General features: G+C 39.7%; 2 protein-coding genes across 3 annotated transcripts; both read right to left on the reverse strand.

The window, feature by feature from the left end:
• Positions 1-388: 388 nt before the first annotated feature.
• Positions 389-10,182, reverse strand: LOC136295119 (cytochrome P450 2J6-like). Of its 2 annotated transcripts, none has more exons than XM_066193449.1 (10): positions 10,074-10,182; positions 9,328-9,590; positions 7,583-7,745; positions 7,086-7,235; positions 5,967-6,127; positions 3,559-3,735; positions 3,256-3,397; positions 1,693-1,880; positions 1,329-1,470; positions 389-807 (listed from the first exon to the last, which is right to left on the reverse strand). In XM_066193449.1, the coding sequence occupies exons 2-10, from the start codon at positions 9,496-9,498 to the stop codon at positions 629-631; spliced, it is 1,473 nt and encodes a 490-aa protein (XP_066049546.1). In that variant the 5' UTR covers positions 9,499-9,590; positions 10,074-10,182; the 3' UTR covers positions 389-628. The 2 variants fall into 2 exon arrangements, with proteins under 2 accessions (XP_066049546.1, XP_066049547.1); XM_066193450.1 differs by lacking the exon at positions 10,074-10,182 and adding an exon at positions 9,961-9,996.
• A 1,620-nt stretch (positions 10,183-11,802) lies between these two features.
• Positions 11,803-21,208, reverse strand: LOC136295121 (cytochrome P450 2J2-like). The gene is made up of 9 exons (XM_066193453.1): positions 21,041-21,208; positions 19,508-19,670; positions 17,838-17,987; positions 17,112-17,272; positions 16,220-16,396; positions 15,325-15,466; positions 13,855-14,042; positions 13,305-13,446; positions 11,803-12,114 (listed from the first exon to the last, which is right to left on the reverse strand). The coding sequence occupies exons 1-9, from the start codon at positions 21,206-21,208 to the stop codon at positions 11,936-11,938; spliced, it is 1,470 nt and encodes a 489-aa protein (XP_066049550.1). The 3' UTR covers positions 11,803-11,935.
• Between the last annotated feature and the right edge of the window lie 2,792 nt (positions 21,209-24,000).

Genomic DNA, 24,000 nt, shown 5'->3' on the forward strand with positions numbered 1-24,000 from the left:
GAAGCCACCCTTCCATTTTCATCAGAAGGGCTGAAATGCAACCTGTTTGGGTGGGTGAAACCCTGAACTGTCTTCCCAAGTGACAATGATGGAGTTGTATACAACAGGCTTGCTCAACAGCAAACCACATCAGTCTAAGGGAATGTTATCTCAGATCCAACTATCTGCCTCTAGAAAGCTTCCTCCAAGAGCTTCTTTTACCTCCTGCACCTACTAAAATCCCGAGACAGACTGGAAGACCTCTGAGCCTATCTCTACAAATGCAACTCTGGCTTATGAGAAAGAATCTTTATTCATGAGACTTCTAATTTACAGACCACACCACCATTCTCTGTAAAACCTTTTTCCAGTTGGTAATAAATAAGTCCCAACTCTAATGCTTCCCGTAATGTCTTTATTTGTTGCACATCAGAGGTTTACCAATATTTTCCAAACAGAAAAAAAAAAAGAAAGAACAGAAGGTCAACCCTTTATAATTATAATGCTCAGGATGCAGCTATCTGTCAAGAATCTTTCAGAGTAGTGATTAACCAAATTAAGAGGAAAGCAAAAATCTTAGGACATGCAAAAAGGAATTCACGTACAGAAGCAGTTTTACTGAGTAACTCTTCCCTGAATCTGCCATTTCCTATCGAGGAATGGCACAGAGCTGGTAGGGAGGTGGCTTCATCGTGCTCCCAAAAACAAACTTGGTGTTGACTTCCTTCACCCCTTCTGGCAGGGTGAATGTGAATGCTCGTAGCAGGGTGGAAAAGACAATAAAGAGCTCCATCCTTGCCAGCAGCTCCCCCATACACACACGATGCCCTGTGAAGAAACAGAAAAAGCAAATCAGCCGAAGGATTTCTATCACGCCTCCTTTTCTAAAGTGCCTGGGATTTTCCTTGCTTGTTTTCTGCAGATTTCATCCTATTCTCTTAACTTTATCATTTAATTATTCACAACTAAAAGGCTGTTTGTATTTCCACAAAAAAAAAAAAAAAAAAATCAATCTACATCTATAGCAGTAAGACATTATAGAAATTGTCACCAGGGTGGCATAGTTCTATTTGCAGTATTCCCAGCACCATGCATTTTTCTGCTGCTGCTTTGATAGCTGGATCTCTTCTCAGAGAGAAACTGGATCTATCTTCTAAGAAATGCTTTTCCATGTGTCATTCCTTCTCTTCCAGTCTTTTCCACATACAACTGGACTTCTCTCTTCTTGGAGATCTTTAGAACAGTTTGTATATGCCCATTTGTAGGTACCTTCCCAGTTATTTTGTGGAAGGAATGGATCTGAAGTTGTTGCCACAAGGAGAAAATAAAGCCCTGTTCAGTGCACTTACCTATAGCAAATGGTAAGAATGCTTCTCTGTTTACAAAGTTTCCATCTTGATCCAAAAAGTGGCCTGGGTTGAACTGATCAGGTGTCTCCCATTTTTCGGGATCAGCCAGAACAGAGTCAATATTTGCTAAAACTACGGTGTTCTGAAAAAAAGGAGCAGCGGCTTCAGCAAAACCTGTGACTCTAGAATCTATTCATATCTAGGACAAAGCCTTGTGAGAGGCCATCCACAGAGACAGTCAAACCTTAGAGGCACTGCTAGAACAAGAGTTCATATCCCCAATCAGGAAAAACCTCAGAAGCCTTTCTAAAATCATCTAATGGACCAAAGATCAAATTCATTCAAATATGCAGCACTTTTGTACCTTTGGAATATGATATCCCAGCAGCTCCGTGTCCTTCACACTCAGTCTGGGCAGTGCAATTAAGAGTATGTTACTGTATCGCTGGATCTCGTGAATTACAGCATTTGTGTAGGGCAACTTTTTCCTGTCCTCATAGCAAAATACATGGGAACAACCCACAACAGCATCCAGCTCCTTCTGGACTTTCTCTAAGGAGGAATATTCAGCTTTAAATACACAGCAAACTCTATAGTCATAATTTTTTTCTGTTGCTTTTAATATTCAGGATGGCATGCAACCAGATGAAAAGGATACTTTATAAAAAATAATCCCTTCAAATTCCCATAGAAATGACCTGAAAAAATTTGACACTGAGGTTGTTTATAGGTTGCATATATGCTTTTAAAATAACTGTAGCAGACGAGGTCATTCTATAATAATATGCGGGTTCCTGTTACATTTGCTGCTCTAAGGTAATTTATAAAAAGACTTTTATTAATATTTATTTCTACAGGCAGGGAGTTAGCAGGAAAAAAATATTAATCGTGTGTTAGGGGAACAATTTAGTAATCGATTGTTCAAGGGTTGTTCTTCATTAAGAAGCACATAGATTTTGCTTGTCATCTACAGATGTCCTAACTGCTATTCTGTAATTACTTGCCTTGGGAAGCACTTACACAAATTAATTTTTTTCCCAAGGACTTCTTTTTTTTACTTACAATCTGAGCTGAAATGGTAATTTCTGGGTTTTTTTTAATTAATACTACAGACTCTATCATTGCAATTAGAATTACTGCCACAAAACTTAAGAATGTGTTAATATATCCTGAGAAGATGAAAAATCATGTGAAAATTCAGTATGTGCAACCCAGTCTCAAGTTTTAAGTCTTTGGAAAGTAACAAAAATGGGAGATCCTTTCTCCTGAACACTTTCACATTTTCTACTTGCCAGGCTCCTGCTGTGCCTGGTACTCAGCTTAAACTCTCAAATATGAGGCCTTAACAGTGAGTTTTGTACCTTCTAATTCTTTCTATCCCATGCACTCTGGCTCTTTTTTTTCAGTCATTTTACGCTGCCAATCCGTATCTTTCTTTCGTGAATATCATTATTAAAGGCACACATTTTCAAGCTACTCACCCCAATATTGGCAACCTCACACTCTATTTAAGTTATTTCTGCTGCGAGAGGCCAAGAGCAAATCAAAGAGTAGGAGTCAGGGATTAAAAGGATAACCCAAGACTCCTTAGTGGTAGTCTAAGTATTACTGTCTGTGGAGGGGCAGTGGTGTAATTTATCTCATCTGAGACTAAATTCCTCCAGCTGATTAAATTAATCACACCCTGCATTCTGTTTAGATCTGTTAAAAAAAAAAAAGAACAAACAAAAAACAAACAAAATAAACCCCCAAAACCGACTGGAATAATTTGCCTGTATGTTAGAAAGGATACAGTAAGAAACACATGAATGCAGTTCATCTGATTCATATTTTAATAATTAATTCTTCTACTTTTCTTTGAACAGGCACAACCACTATTAGAACTTGAATCATTGCTAGAGTTGCAGACCTCTTTGGATATGCCTACCTTGAATGTCAGGATAAATCACCATATAGAGCAATGCCCACAGTAAAGTGGTGGCTGTAGTTTCTGTGCCTGCTACGAAGAGGTCACAAACAGTCTGCATCAAGTTTACTTCATCATAAGTAGCATTAGCATCTCCTTTAGTCTGCAGATATAAATTGAAAAGAAAGTTATGGCACACAAAAGAAGTAAACCACCTGAAGAAATCATACACTTCTAAATTTCTAATAGACATCATTATAATCAAAGAAACATTTCAAATCCCTTATTATTAGTGAAGTGTGACAGAAGTTCAGAGGTACTCACTTTATCTATCTCATCCAAATAGTAATCAATAAAATCTCGATTTTCAACAAGTTTTCTTTTTCCTTTGTGACTTTCGAGTTCCTTTGTTAACAGAGCATTCGTAAAATCTATACAGGACTTAATCTTTTTAACTGATGGTAGAAAATGACCAGCGAGCCAGGGAGACAACTCATACATCTGTAAGAGAGATATTTTTGATATGTGATATTACATATAAATATGTGGCATTTAGCAAACTAAATTTGAATCCTAATACAGGCTTCTGGGTAGTGGAAAAGGCAAGTGAAAGACTGATGACTGAATCAGCATTAGATTGAAAGGACAGTGCCTACTCCATGATTAATTAAAGATTAAAGCCTTTCTTAATTCTACTTTTCCCTGGAGCAAAATCAAAATTTCTCTCCGTTTTATACTACAAGGTTTTATATATATACTTAGAGATTATATAAACGTGACATAAAAGGAATAAATTAAATTCCTCTCTACCAAAATTCTTTGCTAGGCTGAACTTTGCTCAGCTGAACTAAGAATATCCCATGAAACCTGTCCCTAATCTCCCTTTATCCAACACATACATAATTTCTATTTCATCACTAAAATAAACCCAACCAGGCTGACTTCCTTGACACATCTGTTCAGTGAAAACAGAACTATCCAAACCCAGGTTTATTTTCTTACAGTAGGATAGTGAATTCATGGGGATTTTACTCACATTTGCCTTCTCACAGAAAAGAAGCAAATAGGTCACATCTGTGTGATGTGCAAAACAACTCAGTGACACAGAAATACAGAGCTGTGTCGATTCCTTCCCGTTTATTTATTGTTCGAGACATATTCACCCTCTTGTCCTTATGCTCTCATAAAGCCATATATCAACAGAAAAGAAGTAAAACACTTCTTATGTCCACTCCATTCTTCTACTTCATTTCACTTTGTTCCCCTCCCCTTTTGCAGACTGCGTCATGTCCTTCCAGTTACAGAACTGCTGCAGCTTAAATTATCCATTAGGCCATAACTTCTGGGCTCATCTATTTAAGTGGCAGATGCATTGCAAAGATTTATCTCTCCACAAGCCTATTCAGATTCCCAGCTCTATTTCTTCTTTGCCCACTGCATAATTTTCCTTAACACTGCCTGTCCACTTACCTGGAAAACAGGTAAGTACAGCCAGCCATTAAGAGATTGTACTGTCCTGTGAAAGCACTGTGGAGAGCGGGGCACAATGAAATGTTGGACTAGAACGTTTTTGTTGGCTCTGGACACACTATTAAGGTGCTTTAAAAACTACTTACATAAATACTTACTGAGGGCAGTTTGGAAATAGCTGAACCTGTGTCTACCATGATTAGAAGGGTATCTTAGCACCGGCATCTTCTGGGATAGTTACTAATAAGTAATTTTATTTTATCTTCTCTACCAAAAGTCTCAAGTTAGTCCTCAAATGCTCCACGACCTTGTTTACAGCAGTTAGTCAGAGATGGTGGAAATCATACAAGATACAGAACTGGATGAGTTCCAACAAGTTCTGCAGAAGCAGCTGCCTCAAGCATGGGTAAATTCACTTTTTGACTATACACAGTACTGTGGTTCTCTTTCATAAATGAGTCATAATAAAACTGCCCCAGTCTGAGGACACCTGTCCTGCTGCTTTGGCAGCTGCAGTCACAGATGCACGTAGAGAAGCAAGAGAGATTTTTTCTCTCCAGTGGACCAGGTGTGAAGTTAGGAGTTTGGTCCTGGATGGGAGGCAGAAAAAGCAGCTAAAGGAGGGTGACTTCCAGTGTGTCACTGCACTGTATGCGTGTAAGGATGTGCAGACGTGGTACAGATGTTGCTGCCAAAAACTGTAGGCAAAAGCTGCTATTTAGCAATTTCATGCCATGTTACCTTTGCACTAAACAGTTGCTCTACTCCAGTTTCTATGAGGTTGGCTGGCAGTAGTGAAGGAAGCAGTAAAAACCCATTTACGCTTGACATTTGTTGACAGCCGTGTCATATGATAGAGTGAAGAAAGCCAGTTTGCCGGACCGAAATTAAGATAAGTCTATTTCAGAGCTTTTCAGATAATTTTACCCATATTTTACTACTAATTTCAAATATAGTTTCAAACAATGGAGTTGTTAAGGTAGCACTTTTGCAAGAAAGTCCTTTGTACATCTCTCAGCCATGTAACAAATCTTTGCATTTTCATCCCTGTCCCCCAGACACAGGAAATTGTTGTGCTATGTTGAAGCATTAGCAATTAAAACAAATTTTGAACTAGGCATCTGGAAGCACTGTTCTGATGTGCTCTCCAGAAATTCCGGGTGATCTAGTATTTATTTTTGTTACAAAAGCAACAAGCAAGTTGCCTTTTACACTGTCTATCTCTAGAGACCCAGCAAACAAACAAAATTGATTTTCCTCACAAAAAAGGAGATGCTGTTCAAAAATGCTGCTGCGGTGTCAAAGGAGTCAATCAGGCGGTGAAAATTCTCATCATCTCTGGAGAAACGATGCCCCAAAATCATAGAAAAAATCACATTTGAGACTGTATGAACAACAGGCATAGTGGGGTCCAGAGGTTTTCCTGTAAACACAAGAGACATTTCCTGTACTGTCACCAGTAACACTTATTGTTCCTGCTGTTTTCACTGAGAGGAGGGCTGATAAAATTTCATAAACATTTCTAACATTAATTGAATTAGATCACTGGATGGCAAATTCTAATTTATTGGTAAAAGGCCTGAATAAAAAAAAGTAACTTCAGACATCTAAAAAACACTGTTGGTTAAAAAAAAGGAAAAACTGCTGGCAGGAATGGAATTAGTAGTATTAATTATAAAAATACCCAGATTTCATCAAACCTTGGCATCAGCAGATCTCACATTTGGCAATAAGGGTACAAGACCAGCTGAGACATTAAATACACAGTTGAGTTAAAAAGAGAACCACCTTCTATTCTTTGCTCACATTATTTTTCATTAGAATATTTCAATCTACCCATGGATTCACGCCATTTTTCAGTAGCACAACCTGAACAAACTCCCTTTCCTACTGAGGAGCTCACCATAAGCTGTGTGAGCTGAGATATTTCTACTGCACTTGAGGAGAGCACAGGGCTGTGCATCCTTGGTCAAAGCTTTGCATATTTTGTGCTTTTTCTTTTCTAAAAAGAATAGGAGGCATTGTGACACTGATTTTGTTACTGTTTGCTGTTACCCTGATGCTGTTACCACAAGTAACATAGAAATGATGCAGAAGTAATAACGCTGATTGGGACCAGTATATATATTGGTATATTATAAATATATAACTAAGCATGTACATAACAAGACAGGAATCTCTAATTCTGTGATCTTGCTGTGGGGTTTCAAACTTCTGCAAGTAAATATCTCATGCAGGTAGCATATTCAGACTTTTGAGACTCAGCTCTGGACATACACTTTGAATCCATTTTTGTAGTCAGATAGTTTCAAAAGCTGCCAGTGCCCCATTCACCAGCAAAGTCTCCCACTGCAGAGACTGCCCTGCCCACCCTCACATACCTTTTGTTTTCTGTAAGTATTCCACCAAGTGAGCAGCCTCCTCTTGCAGTAGATAATTCTGGTCTTTCTTCCCTACTCCCATTTTCCTCATTGTTGCAATTCCAAAACGCCTTTGCTGCTTCCAGAGATGACCATTAGAGAACATGACACCTAGGATCATAATGAACTAATGCTGTCAGCAGCATATAAATTAATGGATTGGTACATCCCATAAGCTTCTCTTTTCTTTTAATTTTTTCAAAATTTTTACAGCAGTCTGGCAACATTCCTCTTTTCTTTCTTTTTGCATTTTAGCCATTTATCTTCTGTATAGAGGCTCTTACATTAACTCTGTGCTGTCCTTATTGTTCTGACAGAATATAGCATAGAACTGTTTTAAAAAAACTTGTGAAAAAAAAAATTTTTTCCTGATGTAAATTAAGGACTTTGAGGCTCTAAATCAAAAGTCAAAACTAGGGCTAGAACACATTAAAAGAATTTCTGAGAATAATAGTTACCATTTCCACGTGTCAGAATGTGAAAGATTTTGTTTGTGGGCCTTCCAGCAACATCTTCAGCATGGGCAGTCAGACCTTCCTTCACGGCCTGAAATCCTTGCAGGACAACTGCAGGAGTGTTTGAAAACCACAAGGTGAAGATATTACCATGAATTTTTGCCATCTGTAGGACAAAGCAGAATCAGAATAACAGGAGTGAGAACCAGTGCTTTTAAATCAAACAAAATGAACAAGATCTTCCCCCTGGGCAGATGCCCTAAGGGTGATTGACTTTAAGAACAGAGCAGCAGGTATGTTCTTACATACAATATAGTTTGAAGTCAGGTTTCTATCTAAAGTCTCGTTTATTAAAGATTGTGATGTTTCTAAAATGTCAACCAATATTGCCAAAGTCTGTGATGTCATTTATTATGTCTTACGATTCAAACTCGTTGTAGATGAGCTCTTTCATCCTCACCACTTGCAACAAGACAGCAGTAGCTCATGAATTTGATGTGAATCATCTACAGATTCGCCTTTGTGTGTCGAGTGTAGCAAAAGCAGTCGAGGAGCAGAGTAATGCAGGAGTCCCCCTTTCCTTTCTAGCTCAGCTGTGACAGCCTTGCCTTCAGCTGCTGTGCACACAGGCATCCCTGGCAGTGGGCAGGACAGTCCTTCCCCTGGCTGCTCAATAAGGAACTAGAAAAGCAGCAAAATAGGCTGGAAAGAGTGGTGTGTTGCCAAGACATCCCAAGAAATGCAGGACCAGAGGACTACAAAATTTTGCTCCCGGGGTGCAAACCAGAGGGAATACTTATGCACAGTGAGCAAAAACGTATGTGCTTGTGTTTGCGCATTCGTGTTTAACTTCATATTTGTAAGGACCAGTTCATGGCTTTTGAAACATTGGGATGACCAGTACTACTCTTCATGTCTGGGATGTCAGAAATAGAAGAAAACACAGCAGACAGGCACCAGCTACTATTTTATGTTATGGAATAATACCACTTTGCCTTGAAATATGTAGCTCAGGAGGACAGAACTGGCAGGACATGGAAAACCCCAGGAAAGGGAAGGCTGAGAAGGAAGAGGGAGAGTGAGGTGCTATTACTTACATATTTAAATGTTAAATATTTAATATAGATGTAGAAGAACTATAAAACAACAGGATACAAACTTCAGAAGTGCTGCACATTACAACTGGAGTTAGAAAAGGATTTGAGCATACTTGTGAATTATTTTAGCCATTCAAAAGCTCAGTCTTGCTAAGAAGACTGAAATCTCTTGTGAAAATCTGACCAAATGGTATGTCAGAAAAAAAATGATTCTAAGATCTTTCAGAAAATCCATTGAATAAGTATATTTAAAAAATCATCCTTTCTATACTGGAAACACACATGTCCTCAGTAGCTATTTCATGGGATATTTAGAAAATGCCAGTGCAACCACAGTCAAAACACAGACATCCAAAACACAGCACAGAATTAGTGAGTCTACTTTAAAATACATTTCTTTCCTATGTGTAAGACAGGACTATTATCATCATTATGGTTTTGTTCATATGAACATAAGGTATTAAATATATATTTCATTGTAAGTGCAAATTTTCACACAAAGAAACAGATATTTTAATTATCTCCACCTATTTCCACTTTTATGCAATTTAGAACAAATCCCTCCCTAGCCTTCAAAATAAGACTGTGTTAAACACATTTACTTTTCAATCAGCTTATGAGTCCATTAATAAATTGCCAGAAAATACATACTTTTTTAAGATGTTCATGATGAATTTTGAAGTTCATCTGCAGCAGATTTCCAAAGAAGGGATATGGAGTTGGTCCAGGAGGAAATTGTCTTCGCATCCATTGCAATTTCAGAAACTGTATCAACAGCAGAGAAATCACAAAAAATACCAGCACCTCACTCACTGTTAACATTTTACTTCTGATTTACACTGCTACGTTGTCTCTCTACAACTGCTGTGTAGACAAAGGAGAGATCCACTTTATCGAGGTTTTGGGATACCACCCTGAAAAGAGAAAAAACACTTGACACTCATGTGACTCGCTGTCCCTCTTTATCACTTTTACTTCCCCATCCCAGAGAATTAAGTGTTCTTATTTTTAAGTGTATATGACATAATTCCATTATATTACAGCTACATCTGTCAATCATTGCTTCTTCAATGGACACAAAAGGCAGGTTAATTATACACCTCCTTGTGCCATGACTCCTGCTGTGGCAAAAATCTCTGCCCACGGTCCTGGTTGCATAAAAAGCCTCTTGCAAGAATGAGAAATAAACTATATAAAAAAAAAAAAATCCTGAGGGTTGGCTGCACACCCAAGGGCAGTGTACTGAAAATTTCAGGCTCATCAGTAGCCATCCTATGCACCAACCGTGTGCTCTGTTACTTAACTTGCCCCATAAAGTTGATTCTGATGTCCTCTGCTATTCCTTTAATAATTTTCCTCACAGTTTATATTGAAAGGTGTTTGGGGAATGGCTCTACCTTTTAATTTTGTGTCTAGGACACACAGACCATAAAAGACACCAACTGATCATTGGGTAACAGGAGTTTGATGGTAATAAAAATGTAATACTCAAGTGTCCTCCCACTCCCTGCTCAGCTGCACAGGGAAGTGGGGCTGCACACTCTCCTTGACCAAGCAGAAAGCAAAATTTCTTCACCCCTCCACCTGCCTCCGGCTAATCCCCCTGGATTGCCTGCAGCAGGAACAAAGATGATATACAGCTGCCTCTGAGAACTACTTTCACAAGTGCTCTCATGCAACTGAGCAACTCTAGCTCTGCAAAGGGTGACATTTGAACATGATCAACAGAGATTTGGCACTTGCACAGGAACAGCATTAGGCTTGGCTCATCTGACTTAGCAGCATGTGACATTCTGGGAAGCACCTAGATGGCCTTGCTGCTCATGTACCAAGCAGAGTACATAAGGCTGGAAATAAAAGTTGTGAGGTGTGAAGGACGTTGGTTTACTGCAGAAACAGGACAGAGAAATAACATTTAACCATCTTGCTGACCACTGATCGAACTGAGAGCTGGGATCAACCTGAAAAACTGATTTGGGAGAGATGTCAAAGGGAATACATATTGCTTTTCTCCTCATACAAGATGGTGCTGGAGGACTGGGAAGAGAGAAGCCTGATAAGGTTTTGTAAGCATTATGTGCCACAGCTTCCATGAAGAGAATTGAATGCCTGGAGAAGCAGGGGTTGCGGCTGGCTGACGGCTCAGAAGAACAGTAAGAACAGAGGTCCTGCCAGCTGCACCTCACACAGCTCTTCCCTTGGTGTGCATTTGGACTCAGTAGGCTCCCCTCAGCTGTCAGAAGCCTGCCTGTGTGCAGCTGTCCCTCTGCCCACAGAAAACTCTGAAGAGCTTTGATTCTCCCACAGCTTTTGGGGAACACAACATCAGTGCCTCCTGCCCTGCCCCACCTTCACAGGCACCAAGCTTTGCTGCACAAGACTGCAAAGACTGCAAGCTCCCCTGAACTGTGCTTTTGGGGATCGATGAAGAGACATGGCCAACCTAATCTGCTATACATCGTTGTCATTACAAATACTGGTGTGTGAGAGGACTACCACCTTCATTGAAATGCCTCTCAAATGCACCACAAGAGTTTATGTAAAAAAAAAAAATAATAAAAAAAATAAAAATAAAATAAAATAAATTCCAGGCCAGCCCACTGGTCCTTATCTGTTTCCACCCACTGTGGAAATGAGCAGTGGGGCTTCTCTGTGCATTTTCCAGCAGGTAATAGGAGGGGTTTGCCTTTGCTCTTGGCCTGAGTCACGAGCATCACAGCCAAATGAAGGGTTGCACTGTTGTCTCTCTGTTACTTCCAGTCTCAGCAATCATCTGCCTGTGGCTCTTGGCTAAACAGACAAAGCTGCTCCCAGCAAGTTGAGATGCCCCTCCACATCTTTGTGTTCCCATGCAACCACAGATGGGAACTCTGGCAATGCCCAGAGCCACCACCTCTGGAACAGCATTCCCACACACCATTCTGGATTTGAGAATGTATTCTGAGGAAGACTCCTCAGAATCTGGCTCTGATGTTCCTGCTCCCTCCAGTAAGATTCTGCCAAGTTTCTAGTAAGAATAGACATAGCAATAATTGTCTACATTTATTTAATTTGTAACACAGCAGGAAAAAAAAGTACAGACACTTTCCAGACACAGGAAAACCAGAGTATTTTTCAGGGCTGGCGTCTAAGACATATAAGACAACAAGGAGAGATTTGCACTGAATTTAAGCTAAAAATGAGAACTGTAAAGCTGCACAAATACCAGCACACTACCAAACCTGCATCTCTGCCTCTTAAATCTCTAATGCTGAGCAACCTAGCGCAGAACTGCACAGAGCTTGTATGGATGGGGTTTCATGGTGCTCCCAAAGATAATGTCTTTGTTGATTTCCTTAACTCCTTCTGGTACAGTGAACTTGAATTTCTGCAACAGGCTGCAGAAGATGATGAAAAGCTCCATCTTGGCCATCGTCTCTCCCAGACAAACACGGTGACCTGCAAGGGGTGAACAGAAAGAGAAGTCAGTCCCCACCAAGGTCTGTAACCAGCACCTGTTTCCCAGATTTTCACAGGGGCATTGCTCATCAAGGAACAAAGAGCTTTGCTGAATTTGACAATTTCCTCTCAGATTGAACTGGACACACAACTGAAATGTCTGCAATTCATCTTTGCAGGATCTGCCCTGATTCTAGAAAAGATACCAGAGATGCTTCTCAGAAGTTTCCTTCTTGCTTCTTAATCTTTAGACTCCTTAATTTTATGAAAGGGATTTCAGTCTTTTGATTCCAAATAAAAACAACAAGAAAGCATCTTTAGGTTCCCTCACAGTTTCTGCTTAGTACAGGCTGACTTATCTTCCCTAATAGCAATGAAAAATCGGAAGACAAAGGACATTCTACACCTGATGAAACATTTTCCTACATAATGGTTTCAGTGAAAACAACCTGTTAAAGAAAAATCTCTTCCCAGTTTATCAGTTAACTCTGTCCAGGATGTAATTCCCAGAGACAGACAGTGACAAACTCTGAAATGCAGTGGTCAGGTCATTCAATTTGGATGTGAGAAACCAATTGCTCTTCTGCCCAATTTAGACCAGAAACCTGAGCCTCACATTTTCACATCTCAGCTGACAGCTCTGACAACCAGGATATTCCCTCCTGGCATGATCCCCAAGAGCTTTTTTTTGTTTAAGCTTCCATAGCTCACACACTAGTGAGTGATTCCAAAAGCTCCACAGGAAAGACATAGACTTCTGAATGTATTTGATCCAGCTTCTGGATCTTCCATTCATCTCTCTGCACTCATGAATATTAAATTATTTATACAAAATAAATCAGCTCCATCACAGCAGACTGCTACAGAATATCCACTGTAATGGCATAACTCAGCATATACAGAGGAGAACTAAGGGCAACAGTGTAATGACTCAAGTTTCTAAGTGTTGGGAATTCTGTGACCTTATTCATTTTATCTTCTCTGCATTTTCACAAATGCACAAAACTTAAATTGAAGATCAAATGTTTATACAATTGCCGAACAACTTATTTTTGCAGTCAAACATTTTTCTGGGCTGGGAAAACCATGTGCTCCTGCAGTTTGGGGTTGCACTCCCCTTTGGCCTTCTCCACAATGAAAATAAGCTTCACCTAACCCACATACCTGGGCTCAGTTCTCAGTGCACTCACCTGCTGAGAAGGCTAAGAAGGCATCTCGGGTCACAAAATTTCCACCCTTGTCCAAGAAATGGCCAGGGTTGAACTGGTGAGGTGTCTCCCAATAGGCAGGGTCAAAAAGAGTAGAGTCTACATTTGCCATAATCAGAGTGCCCTGAAGGGAGATGCAGTTGGTACAATTCTGTCTCTCACACATCAAGGAAAAAAGGACACAAACAGATTCCAGCTATAATTCCGCACATGGAAAGGCAGCAGAAATGAAAGATTACATAATTAGGGGAAAAACAATAATCTCAAGGGTTCAGAGGGTTTTTTCCTCAAAAAATAAGTAAGCAAAGAAACTTCAGTATTTTGGGTTCAGGGGCTTCCCTGCTGTATTCCTTAATGTCTCTTCTCCCAGCCTGTTAGTAAATGTCATGGAATGTGTGGTCTGCAGTTCTTCAGCACCTTATCCTAAATCTAGTGAAATGATCTTCCTGTCCTGAGCTGGAGGGGAAAGGGCCTAATGGTAAAACTTTACTCATGACCAAAGATCACATTGGAATAGAAGGGATACCTGTACCTTTGGAACATGATACCCCAAAACAGTGGTATCCTTGACAGCTTCTCTGGGAATTGTGATTAAAATAATGCTGCTGAAACGCAGGATCTCATGCATCACTGCATTTGTGTATGGCAGCTGCTTCCGATCCTCGTAGCAGATGAGATGGGAGGGACTCAGAACAGCATCCAGCTCTTTCTGGACTTTGTCTAAAAAAAAATTTAAATATCCATTATAGATATAAGGACTCTGTTTTGCATGAAACAGAGCTTTCATTTCCTTTTTGGGAAAGTAGTGATAGTAGTGATAGAAAAAATTACAATATGTAAATAGTTTATACTTACCATATCATAAAGTGTAAATGCATTTATACAACAATTTGAGAAAAAAATGCACTCTGTTTCCTAGTTTATAGGCTCTATATTCAGACCTTCATTCCACAAGCTCAACAGATTTATGGAGCATTATATTTAAAGAAGGGGGAGAAAACTCTAAGTATAACAACAACTTCTCATTAAGAGATCAGTTTGGTTAAGCTGTTGATTTTACTCCAGGTAAACACAGACTCACAGCACACTAATGAGGGTGTTGCAAGCAAGCCATCACACTAAGCTGATACATGTCAAATGCTGTATCATGTAACTGAAACAGGATCATATTACTAAACCATCACCAAGTGTTAATCTCTTCGGGCTGCTATCTAAGTTTCAGTAACTAACACATATTATACAGTCTCAGATGGTTTGGGGTCAGATTTCATACTTAAAACTTAGGCTAGCAAGCTAAGAGACATTTTTTACTCTATAATTTATCAGAATTTGAAATGCATGTGTTTGCATAGGGCTCTGTTCTTCTAGCATTCTAGCACCACAAGCATGAAAAGAATTTCTAGCCCTCAGTCTGAGAGTCAAGAACATGTACTTGGCTTAGTAATTCATCACCTCTGAAAACCCTCTACCAAATCATCCAAAAATTTTGAAACTAGTGTTCAACTATGCTCTTGTCCAGAATTTTTGGATCATCCTTTTGTCTTCCCATTATGGTCTTCCTTCTCTGTTTAACATCCCCATATATTAGAATAAATATATCTATTTTACAGAAATTCAACTGATGTCTCAGTTAATGAACTCAAATGATATAACCTTATTACACATTCTGGATACCAGGAGAGCATCAGTTTTCCCTAACTCAAACTCTAATTTCACCTCGTGTTTTTTCAGCCTGTATCTTCTATTATATGCTTACAGTGCTGAAACATTCTGACAAAAATGAGCAAGACCCAATACAGTATCAGAAGCTGAATAACCCTGAAATTATTTTAAAATCTCTGAATTTTTTAGTACATTGGCTTATTAAAAGCAAAGCTCAGAAATTATCTTTTTAAAAAAACAACTTGATCTTTAAAAACCCCTTTATCTTAGCTAAAAAAAAAAAAGTATAACAGAAAATTACTCTACTTGAATCATATCCATGCATGTGTGTACAACTCACCTTGGATGTCAGGATAAACCAACATAAAGAGCAGAGCCCAGCGTAGAGTGGTGGCTGTGGTCTCTGAGCCACCCAGGAAAAGGTCAAAAACAGATTGCACCATGTTGTCCTCATCAAATGTAGAATTGGGGATATTTTTAGCCTACAAGTGTCAATGGGAAAGGTAAAATGGGGTATAGCTGTGTAACAGCACTGAGACAGACAGTGATCACTGTATCTAAAGGAACAAGATTTCTAGAGGACAGAAAAAATACAGATACTTAAGCAGAACACAGGTATAGGCAAAGACTTTACTCAAATGAGTGTGCTGATATTGTTAAATTACAGGTGCTGTTGAATGTGTCAGGCGCATGAGTCCTGTTTTGCTGCCTTCTAAAGTGACATGTTGACTTCTGTTAACTTCCACAGCAGAAAAACACATTTCAAGGTAGTTTTATCCCACCCATACCACTCTCAGCAAGATTTCAGCAATCTATCTAATATATCGTGTTATCCTTTTAAAGATTTACGGTTTTTTTCAGAGCAGAGACTGCCAACATTTTAAGATTGTCATGTTACTCATGCAGCACTACTAAGAATAAAAATATACAGCAAGGCAAAAAGAATCAGAATTAGGCAGCCATCTAAATACCTGCACCTTTTCAAGATCCACCCTACTGCCCAGCCTTCACTAAGGATTCCACAGTATGATAACGAACCAATATAAATAATGTGTACTTCTAGAACAAGTTATTGAACTAATTATTCAAAGTTCATATTTTGAGTTCGACAGCAGAGTTTTTAGGCTGTACTTGCAGAGCTCTGCAGTAATGTTGTTGTGGACAGACAACAGCAGGGAAGGGGCAGGGAACCCATCATGGCTGGATCTGTGTCATGTACAGCATTAATTACTCACTTTCTCTATCTGCTTCAGGTAAAAGTCAATGAAATCTTCTGGTTCATCTATTCTGCCTTTTTCCCTGTGCCTTATGATTTCCTGCCTTACAAAGGAACAAACAAAATCCCGGGAAAATCTTGCTTTATGTAGAGGTCCTGGGAGGAGCTCTGCAAGCCACGGGAGCACTTCACACATCTGGGGAGCAAGAATTCAGCACAGAAGCAGTTAGTGACACTGTAGAGAAGCCTTGTGGTAGAGATATAGCATGGACATTTTTGGTACTAAATTGCTGATTTAATTTCTCTGGGAAAAATCCTGTGGTATCAAAAAGAAATGTTTAGTACATTTTGAGTACATATGCACACATTAAAACGACAAATTAGAGACAGCACAGTTTCCACCCTGGATTTTTTCCCATTCTTACTGCATAACTCCATTTGTATTTGCCCTGTTAATTCAGCAACAAAATAATCTACTTTTGCAGACAGATGTAACCTGTGTCAATATTAATAAATGTAATGTTAATAAACACTTATGTCTATCCCCTTAGCATCAAAAAAAGAAAAAAAATAATTTTCTTTCATTTTTCACACAGAGTATCATCTTTTCACCGTAATAATACTGGTATTTCCATTACAGAAGAAGGTCATCATCCCAAGCACATAACCTTTGCTAAGACATTCTAATAAAGATTATTGATAGAATATTCATAATTGAGTCATGTCAAACCCAAAGCACTGCAGGTCCAGTTCCTATTCACAATCAGAATATTAATCAGTATTCAATAATACAATACTTTAATTTATACATAGTGATATAATACAATAAAGAATGAGCTCAATAATCAAATAAGTTGCATATTAGTAATATTCTAATAAGTCATATATAATCTCATAAGTAATATTCTCACAAAATAAACGTGGCTGTTCCCAAAAGCCACTATACAATTGAAGGCTTCAATCAGCTGGCGGAAAGTTTTATCCTCTAGGGAGAAACGATGTCCAAAAACCACAGCACAAATCACATTGGAGACAGCATGGACAATGGGGAAGGAAGGGTCAACAGCTTCTCCTGCAGACAGAGAAAAACATTCATCTCCAAAGCACTTACTTCTCCCCCTTTGCTATTTGGGAGAAAAGATTACAGTGACATTTTATAATGGATGTCTCCTGTGGTATTTACTGTTACTCAGAAACACCCAAAGTTCACTAGAAAAAGTAACAAAACTCACTCAAAAATGAGGACAGAAAAGCCTCAAATCTTTAACTCTTGGCCTTGGTTTTTTTTTTTAAATTTGCTTTCCTTTTTTCTTTCTTTTTCTTTTTTTCTTTTTCAATCTTGTTGTTGATCCCAACATGGGTTCTGAGGGTTTTTTCCCTCAAAAAATAAATAAGCAAAGAAACTTCAGTATTTTGGGTTCAGGGATTTCTCTGCTGTATTGCTTCATGTTTCTTTTTCCAGCCTGTTAACAAACACCACAGAACATGTAGTTTACAGTTCTTCAGCACCTTATCCTAGATCTGCAAATCTAAAGTGTGCTCCAAATCCATTCTATTCTGTAAAAAAAGTAGCCTTTACCTTCAGAGTAAAGCAGGCTGTGTTGTGTCTGCCCCCAAGCAGTGTGTCAATGCCATACCCTTTTTATCTCTGAAGAACTCGACCAGGTAATGGGCCTCAGTTTGTATCCCACGCTCCATTCCTTTATTCCCCATTCCCAGTTTTCGGAGTGTTCCAATTCCGAAATGTCTCTGTTGTTTCCAGATGAGGCCATTTGAGAGCAAGATACCTTTAGCCATCAAGAATGAATTTTATGTCATGTTAAAGTTCATGCAATTGTAAATGATAAACACAGTAAGAGTCATCTTCTCATTATGCTGTCACTCAAAGAGGAGGGACACATTAAGGCAGTGTTCTTTGAATTGAATGTTGTTAGAGGCAGAGAAAACATCTTGGTTAAGGTATTCTCATCCTTGCAAAAGCCCCACTTGGATCTCTGGACTCACACACCAGCCTTCCAAACCTAATCCTACTTTTTCTGACACATCTGTCTCTGGTCTTTGAGGAATCCTGTTCTACCAGGACCTTTACACCAAATATCAAGTTCTCATCCTGGAAACATCCCTTCTGGAAAGACAATGAAGCCGGGGCAAGAACCACACAGTGAAAATGAGAAGGAAAAATAGGCTTTGGCCAATCTGCAAACAGCTTCTTAGGATCAAGAGTTCCTGTGGGACAGAATGGAATCCCAGGCTGCTCTACTGTGAATCTGTGTTCTAGCAGAGACCACCCAGCATGAACAATTTAATCTGCTTGGTGGGGAAATTCCCTCCACCAGTCTAGCCTACACTTCCCCCGGGAAAGCCAGGTTGCTCCCCAAGACAGCTGCTTCACTGCAGACTGGGATAACTCCCTCCTGTTCCTACTGCTGTCCTGGGAACTAGGGACAGGCAGGTGGTATTTGTGTTGCAGAATCACAAACTTGCAGCTGAGCTGCAGCTGTTTGTTAAAGCCATCTCTGCAACAATTTGCGAGTTTTAGGGCACTTTTCACAACCCAGCTACTTTTCTTCACCGCATCCTGATAAAAAGCAGCAATGCAGATCCTTCCAAATGGACTGAAATGGCCTCAGACTTAATAATCTCTATACCTTAAAGTGTTTTTTCCCTACTTACATTAGCTAGTATTACAAATTAAAGCTTTCTAGACTGCAGCTCACATGAAACAAATCCTGACTGAGGGCAAAGGCATCTGCTGTACATTCTCTGCATAAGAGGCTGATGGAAACAAGTTCAGTTATTTCTTTTTTTAAACACATCACTGTCTTTATTCTTCATCTACCGTCATTCAGCAGTGATTGTGATAGCACAATACAATGCTTTGAACACTCTGGCTAATAAATTTAAAGCTCCACTGACTTTCCTGTGACTTTGTGCTTTGGAACAAGACTAGATCAAAGTTCTATATATGCTTTCCTTATAGCAACCTCTGCTGTAAACAAACAACTGGGACCGTAAAGACTTACTTTAGTCTCAACTTGCAGAGGAAGCTGCAGGCTCAGGATTATTTCAAATCAGGACACACAGACAACACTAAAAATGGACCAACAAGACCATGCTGCTCTGATAAGATTCTGAAATACATGTGTTACAGCGGGATTTGGAGACCACTTAGGATGATGCTTCAGAATTATATGATTCACCTTGAGCAGACAGAAAAAGTCAGCTGGGAACTAGGAGTTTTTCAGAAGAAAAACATGAGACAAAGAAAGTCAAGGAATAAGTCCTTCCACAAACATGAACATCTTACCCTTTCCATCTGCCATTTTGTTGAAAATGTAGGTCTGCAGTCGCCCTGAAACATCCTCCGAGTTGTTGGTGAGACCATTCTTCACAGCTTGGAACCCATAGAGCACCACCATAGGTCTGTGACCCATCCACAGGGTGCAGATGTTGCCATAGGTTTTTGCCAGCTGTAGGTAAGAACAGTGCCAAAATAATACCCACGGGATTAGTGGGTATTATTTTTGGAATAAATACAAAGGAATATGCACACATGATGGGCTGCTCTCTTCCAGCACAGCATTACTCAAGGGTTCAGGAGATGAAAAGGGACAGTGGCTGGGTTTTGTGGTGATGGGGCTTGCCACAGGAAGGGTCTGGGCTCTCCCTGGGAACACACCACCCACAGAAATGTGAGCAATGAAAGAATAAATGGTCCTTTTCTAGAACTTGTCCTGGGTTACCTTTGCAATAACAACTACAGGGTAAATGCCCTTGAGTGTTTTTGGATCTGTACAAGGTTTCCTGTGAAATTGCACCTGCCCATTCTTGGTTACATTTTTCAACTCCATATTTCATTCCCGGAGACAACCACCATAATTGCTTGAAATTATGAATTCCAGGTGTAAATCCCCTTCTAGTACTGCAGATTTCATGTTTCAGTGGCAGGAACTCTTCCCATCTTATACTGAAATACAGTCAGCTGAGGCATCTAAGCATAGTTCCCATCTCTGGGTAGTGATGGGGACTGCTCTCAGGCAATGCTGTGAGTATTCTGCAAGAACAAAGTCCCTGACACTAGACCAAGCACCAGTACAGGTCTCTCCTCTCACTGTAATTAACATGTAGCCATCAGAAAATTTTAGCATCACAGTCTTTTAAGCTGCCTTCAGCTGCAGCCAGGTACCCTCCGACCTGCAAGTTGCACTTAACACATAAAGAAAGAGCAATCTGAAAAATACATTAACACCTTGGGTTCTCTTGTGACATTTTGGCTCAGTGCAGGGATGTTGAAAACTGAAAGGCTTAGCATGGACCTAATTCTTCCCATCAATTCTTTCCTTTCACCATCATTTACATCTTTAGTTTATCTGCAAAGAGCACATCCCAGACTGGACTTCAGAGAAACAACAGATCAAAGGATTTGGCTGCATATGGGATACAATCTTGTTTCCTTTCCATTACAGCAGAAGATAAGCTGGTGGGCTTTTCACATCTTCTGAATTCAAGACACTTAGTCTTAAATGGTTTTCAATGTGTGCCTGTGATGGGAAATTTGAGAATCACTTTTTTCTTTCAAAGCCAAAGATTTCCTCAAAAACACAAGTCTTTTCTGAGTCAAAATTACCATGTTCAGTTCTGTTTAAGTTGCACACTTATCAGCTTTCATATGAATTAGACTGTCTGCAAGTTTTTACCTTAACTTGTTTAGGCACTTCACTTCCACAATTCACCTTCTCTCAGGGTTCTCCCTGTCACCACACCAGTCTATCAACAACCATCACCATTTTTCACATGTTCTGCCTCAACAGCGCTTTAGTTCCCATCTGCAAATACATACCTTTTTCAGGCTCCTGTGATCAGCTCTGAAGTTTATCCACCAGATGCTGCCAATGATGGGAAATGGGATTGGTCCAGGAGGAAATCCACGACTCTTCCATTGCAAATTCAGGAACTGTGCACTCAGAAGAAACAAAACCAGGGCTATGAGAATTACACTTATCATCATTTCACGCTTCCAAACTCGTATTATAAAACCACTACAAATCTGTCTGTTGAAATTACTCTGTATTGTTCTTCTTAACTCTTCCCTGTCACACTGAAGATTTCTGAATTTTCACCTCCCTTCTTTCCTACCACTCTTCCTGATCCAATAAAATGAGGATTATTTCCATTTTTGAGTGTTATTTAATACCTCACTATGATGCAATATGCTAATAGATACCATAATTTTAAGATCCAGCAGAGGCTGGATCAAAGAAGGTGGGAACCTCAGCCAGAAACATCCCTTTGAGCAATCAGTTTCACAGAATGTTTCACTCAAAATACTGACTACATGCATGCCAAGAACTCAGGTACAAAGCTGCAGCTGTTAGATGAGGGCAGGAACACTCCTCAGGTAGCATTCTTGGGGCAGAGGTAAAAGGTAGCAGCCAGTAGCCTTGTACAACAGTGGGTACAGATGCACACTTGGGAACCAAGGGCAATGAAGTGTTGTAATTTGAGTTTTCACAGTAAATAATACAGATGAACTGCAAATAGCACAGTGAAGAATCAAACGTAACTAGTGCTATTGGCAAAAACAATAACAGACCTCACATTAAACTCCATTTTGGGGCTAAGTTCTTGTCCCTGGTGAGGCTTTATGAATTAGTTTCTACCTTATCTTAGTCCTGCTCAGCAGAATTAATTCCAGAGCCTGTCTGGAATTCATTGAGCCTGAATGTAATTCATGGCTCTGTTTTTAATTCCTCAACACAAAAATAATCCTTACAAACAGCAGCAGTTCTTAGAAGATTTCTAGAGCACAGGTAGTGGAATAGGCTGTTTGGGATGTTGGTACCAAGCTGCCTTATGAAGAACAGTAGACCTTATAGGGATGGGGCTGTGCAGTGCTCCCCAAAGGAGTGTCTTTAATTCCATCAGTCAGGGTGAATCTAAACACCTGCAAAAGGCTGCAGAAGACAAAGAACTACATCTCTGCTGACTGCTTGCCCAAAAATACACATAGCCCTGCAGAAGGAACACAAGGCAATTACTGATCTTAATTGCTGTTTCCACCACACCCCTGCTGTCTTGCCCTGCACTTTCTCTGAGGCTGTTGCTCCTCACACAGCAGAGATGTCCCTGTGGGCTGTCATTCTGTCCAAGGTTTGCTGTCTAAAAAAAATCAACTCATGCTCTCAACTTCACCTGCATAATCCATTTGTGTTATTTACCAGCTGCCAGAAAGGACATCAGGCATGTTTTGAAAGCTCTTTTCACGTTTTATTAATTCATCCAAGTTCTTCAGTAGCATTCAAGGCACCTATCTCAACCACTGTTTACAAGGGCAAGAACACTTCCCTGGTGAAAAAAAAAATCCTTCTTTACACAGTAATTATTCTGGATTGGATTGCAGAAATTTCTTCCAGAGCTCAAGAATCAGTTGCAATATATTGCAAATATATTTGCAATAGCCATACTGTCCTGCAGGAAAAGAGGAGTTGGTCCTAGGCTGTGTCTAAACCTCCATCCCTGACAAATTCATCTGAACAAGTCTTACCTCAAATTTTCTGTTCTGTCCACAACTTCTGACATTCCAAGTGCAGCATCTGGGCTAAGAGATACTGCTCTGGAAAACTATCAAAAAGAATGCTGAGGCTGCAAATACTCAAACATTAGGAAATGCCAGAAGTTAAACTGTCTGTACAACATTAATTACTTCTTCCTGACACTTCAGTGTGAGAAGGGTATGTGCTGGGGTTAATTTATGAAATTTTTGTCTCTGTTCAGCTCTTCCACAGCTGAGTGCAGCACTGCCAAGATTACACAGCACTTCACAAACCAGGGAGACTGAAAGGGCACCAGGCCGTGGTAGCTCCCACACCATGAGGACATACAGCCCCACAGCACCAGTGCAAGGTCTGCATTGCTTTCACCTAAGTAGCACTGCATTACAACACCAAAACGGGCAAAACTAACCAACCAATCAAACAACAACAAAAACAATGGGAAAACCAAAAGGGATGTTTACAGCAGTCGCTTTCCTTCCTAATAGCTAGAGCTCTTGCTTTTTCTAGTTCTGTTCTCACTGCATGCCAGTGATGCCAAAAACTTGGTAAATCTCTATAAGATTAGATATACCAACTGGTTTTATTTTGAGATGACTGGGATGACTACTTATTAGTAGCAGGAAGAGAAAGTGTTGTATGTTACAATTCATTATAACGCAGAGTGATAGAATTTAAATGAACTCCATCAATGCGTACGAATTACAGGACACAAGTGCACAAATTAAGGACTAAAATACAAATAAAGTAATTGTGAGATCAAGCAGGTAGAGGCAGAGAAGCTTTCTACAAGTAAAATGTTTTCGAGAAAATCAGTTTTCCTGGTTCCAATATCTTCATTATACGTGAAAAGCACCTCTCCTTGCAAAACTTATACTGCCACAAGAGGTCCTTGGCAGAGATGGAAGATGTTTAGTCAGCTCAGAGAACCCTCTTTTCTAATGAAGGTTTTAGAGCAAATGAGTGGGAAGAAAATACAGGGAAAGAACAGAACAGAAACAGTCATACCTGCCATCTACAGCTTGACTTTCATTAGTCAATCTTCAAGCTCTTTCAAAAAGTGAACATAGGGTTAACAAGCCCAGAGAGACAAAGCAAGTTCATGAGAGTCACAGACAAGTTATGAACAAATCTAGGAACAGAATCTGAAATTTCAAGTCCCGTTCCAGTACTTTGTCTATGCAAGCTAAAAAACTCATCAATCTTCCGTTCCCAACAAAACAGATGACAGCAGGAGGCAAAAACCTAC

The sequence above is a fragment of the Chamaea fasciata genome, unplaced genomic scaffold (genome assembly GCF_029207755.1).
Source record: "Chamaea fasciata isolate MVZ Bird 193981 ecotype frontalis unplaced genomic scaffold, bChaFas1.0.hap1 SCAF_11, whole genome shotgun sequence".
In the NCBI taxonomy this organism is placed as follows: Eukaryota; Metazoa; Chordata; class Aves; order Passeriformes; family Sylviidae; genus Chamaea; species Chamaea fasciata.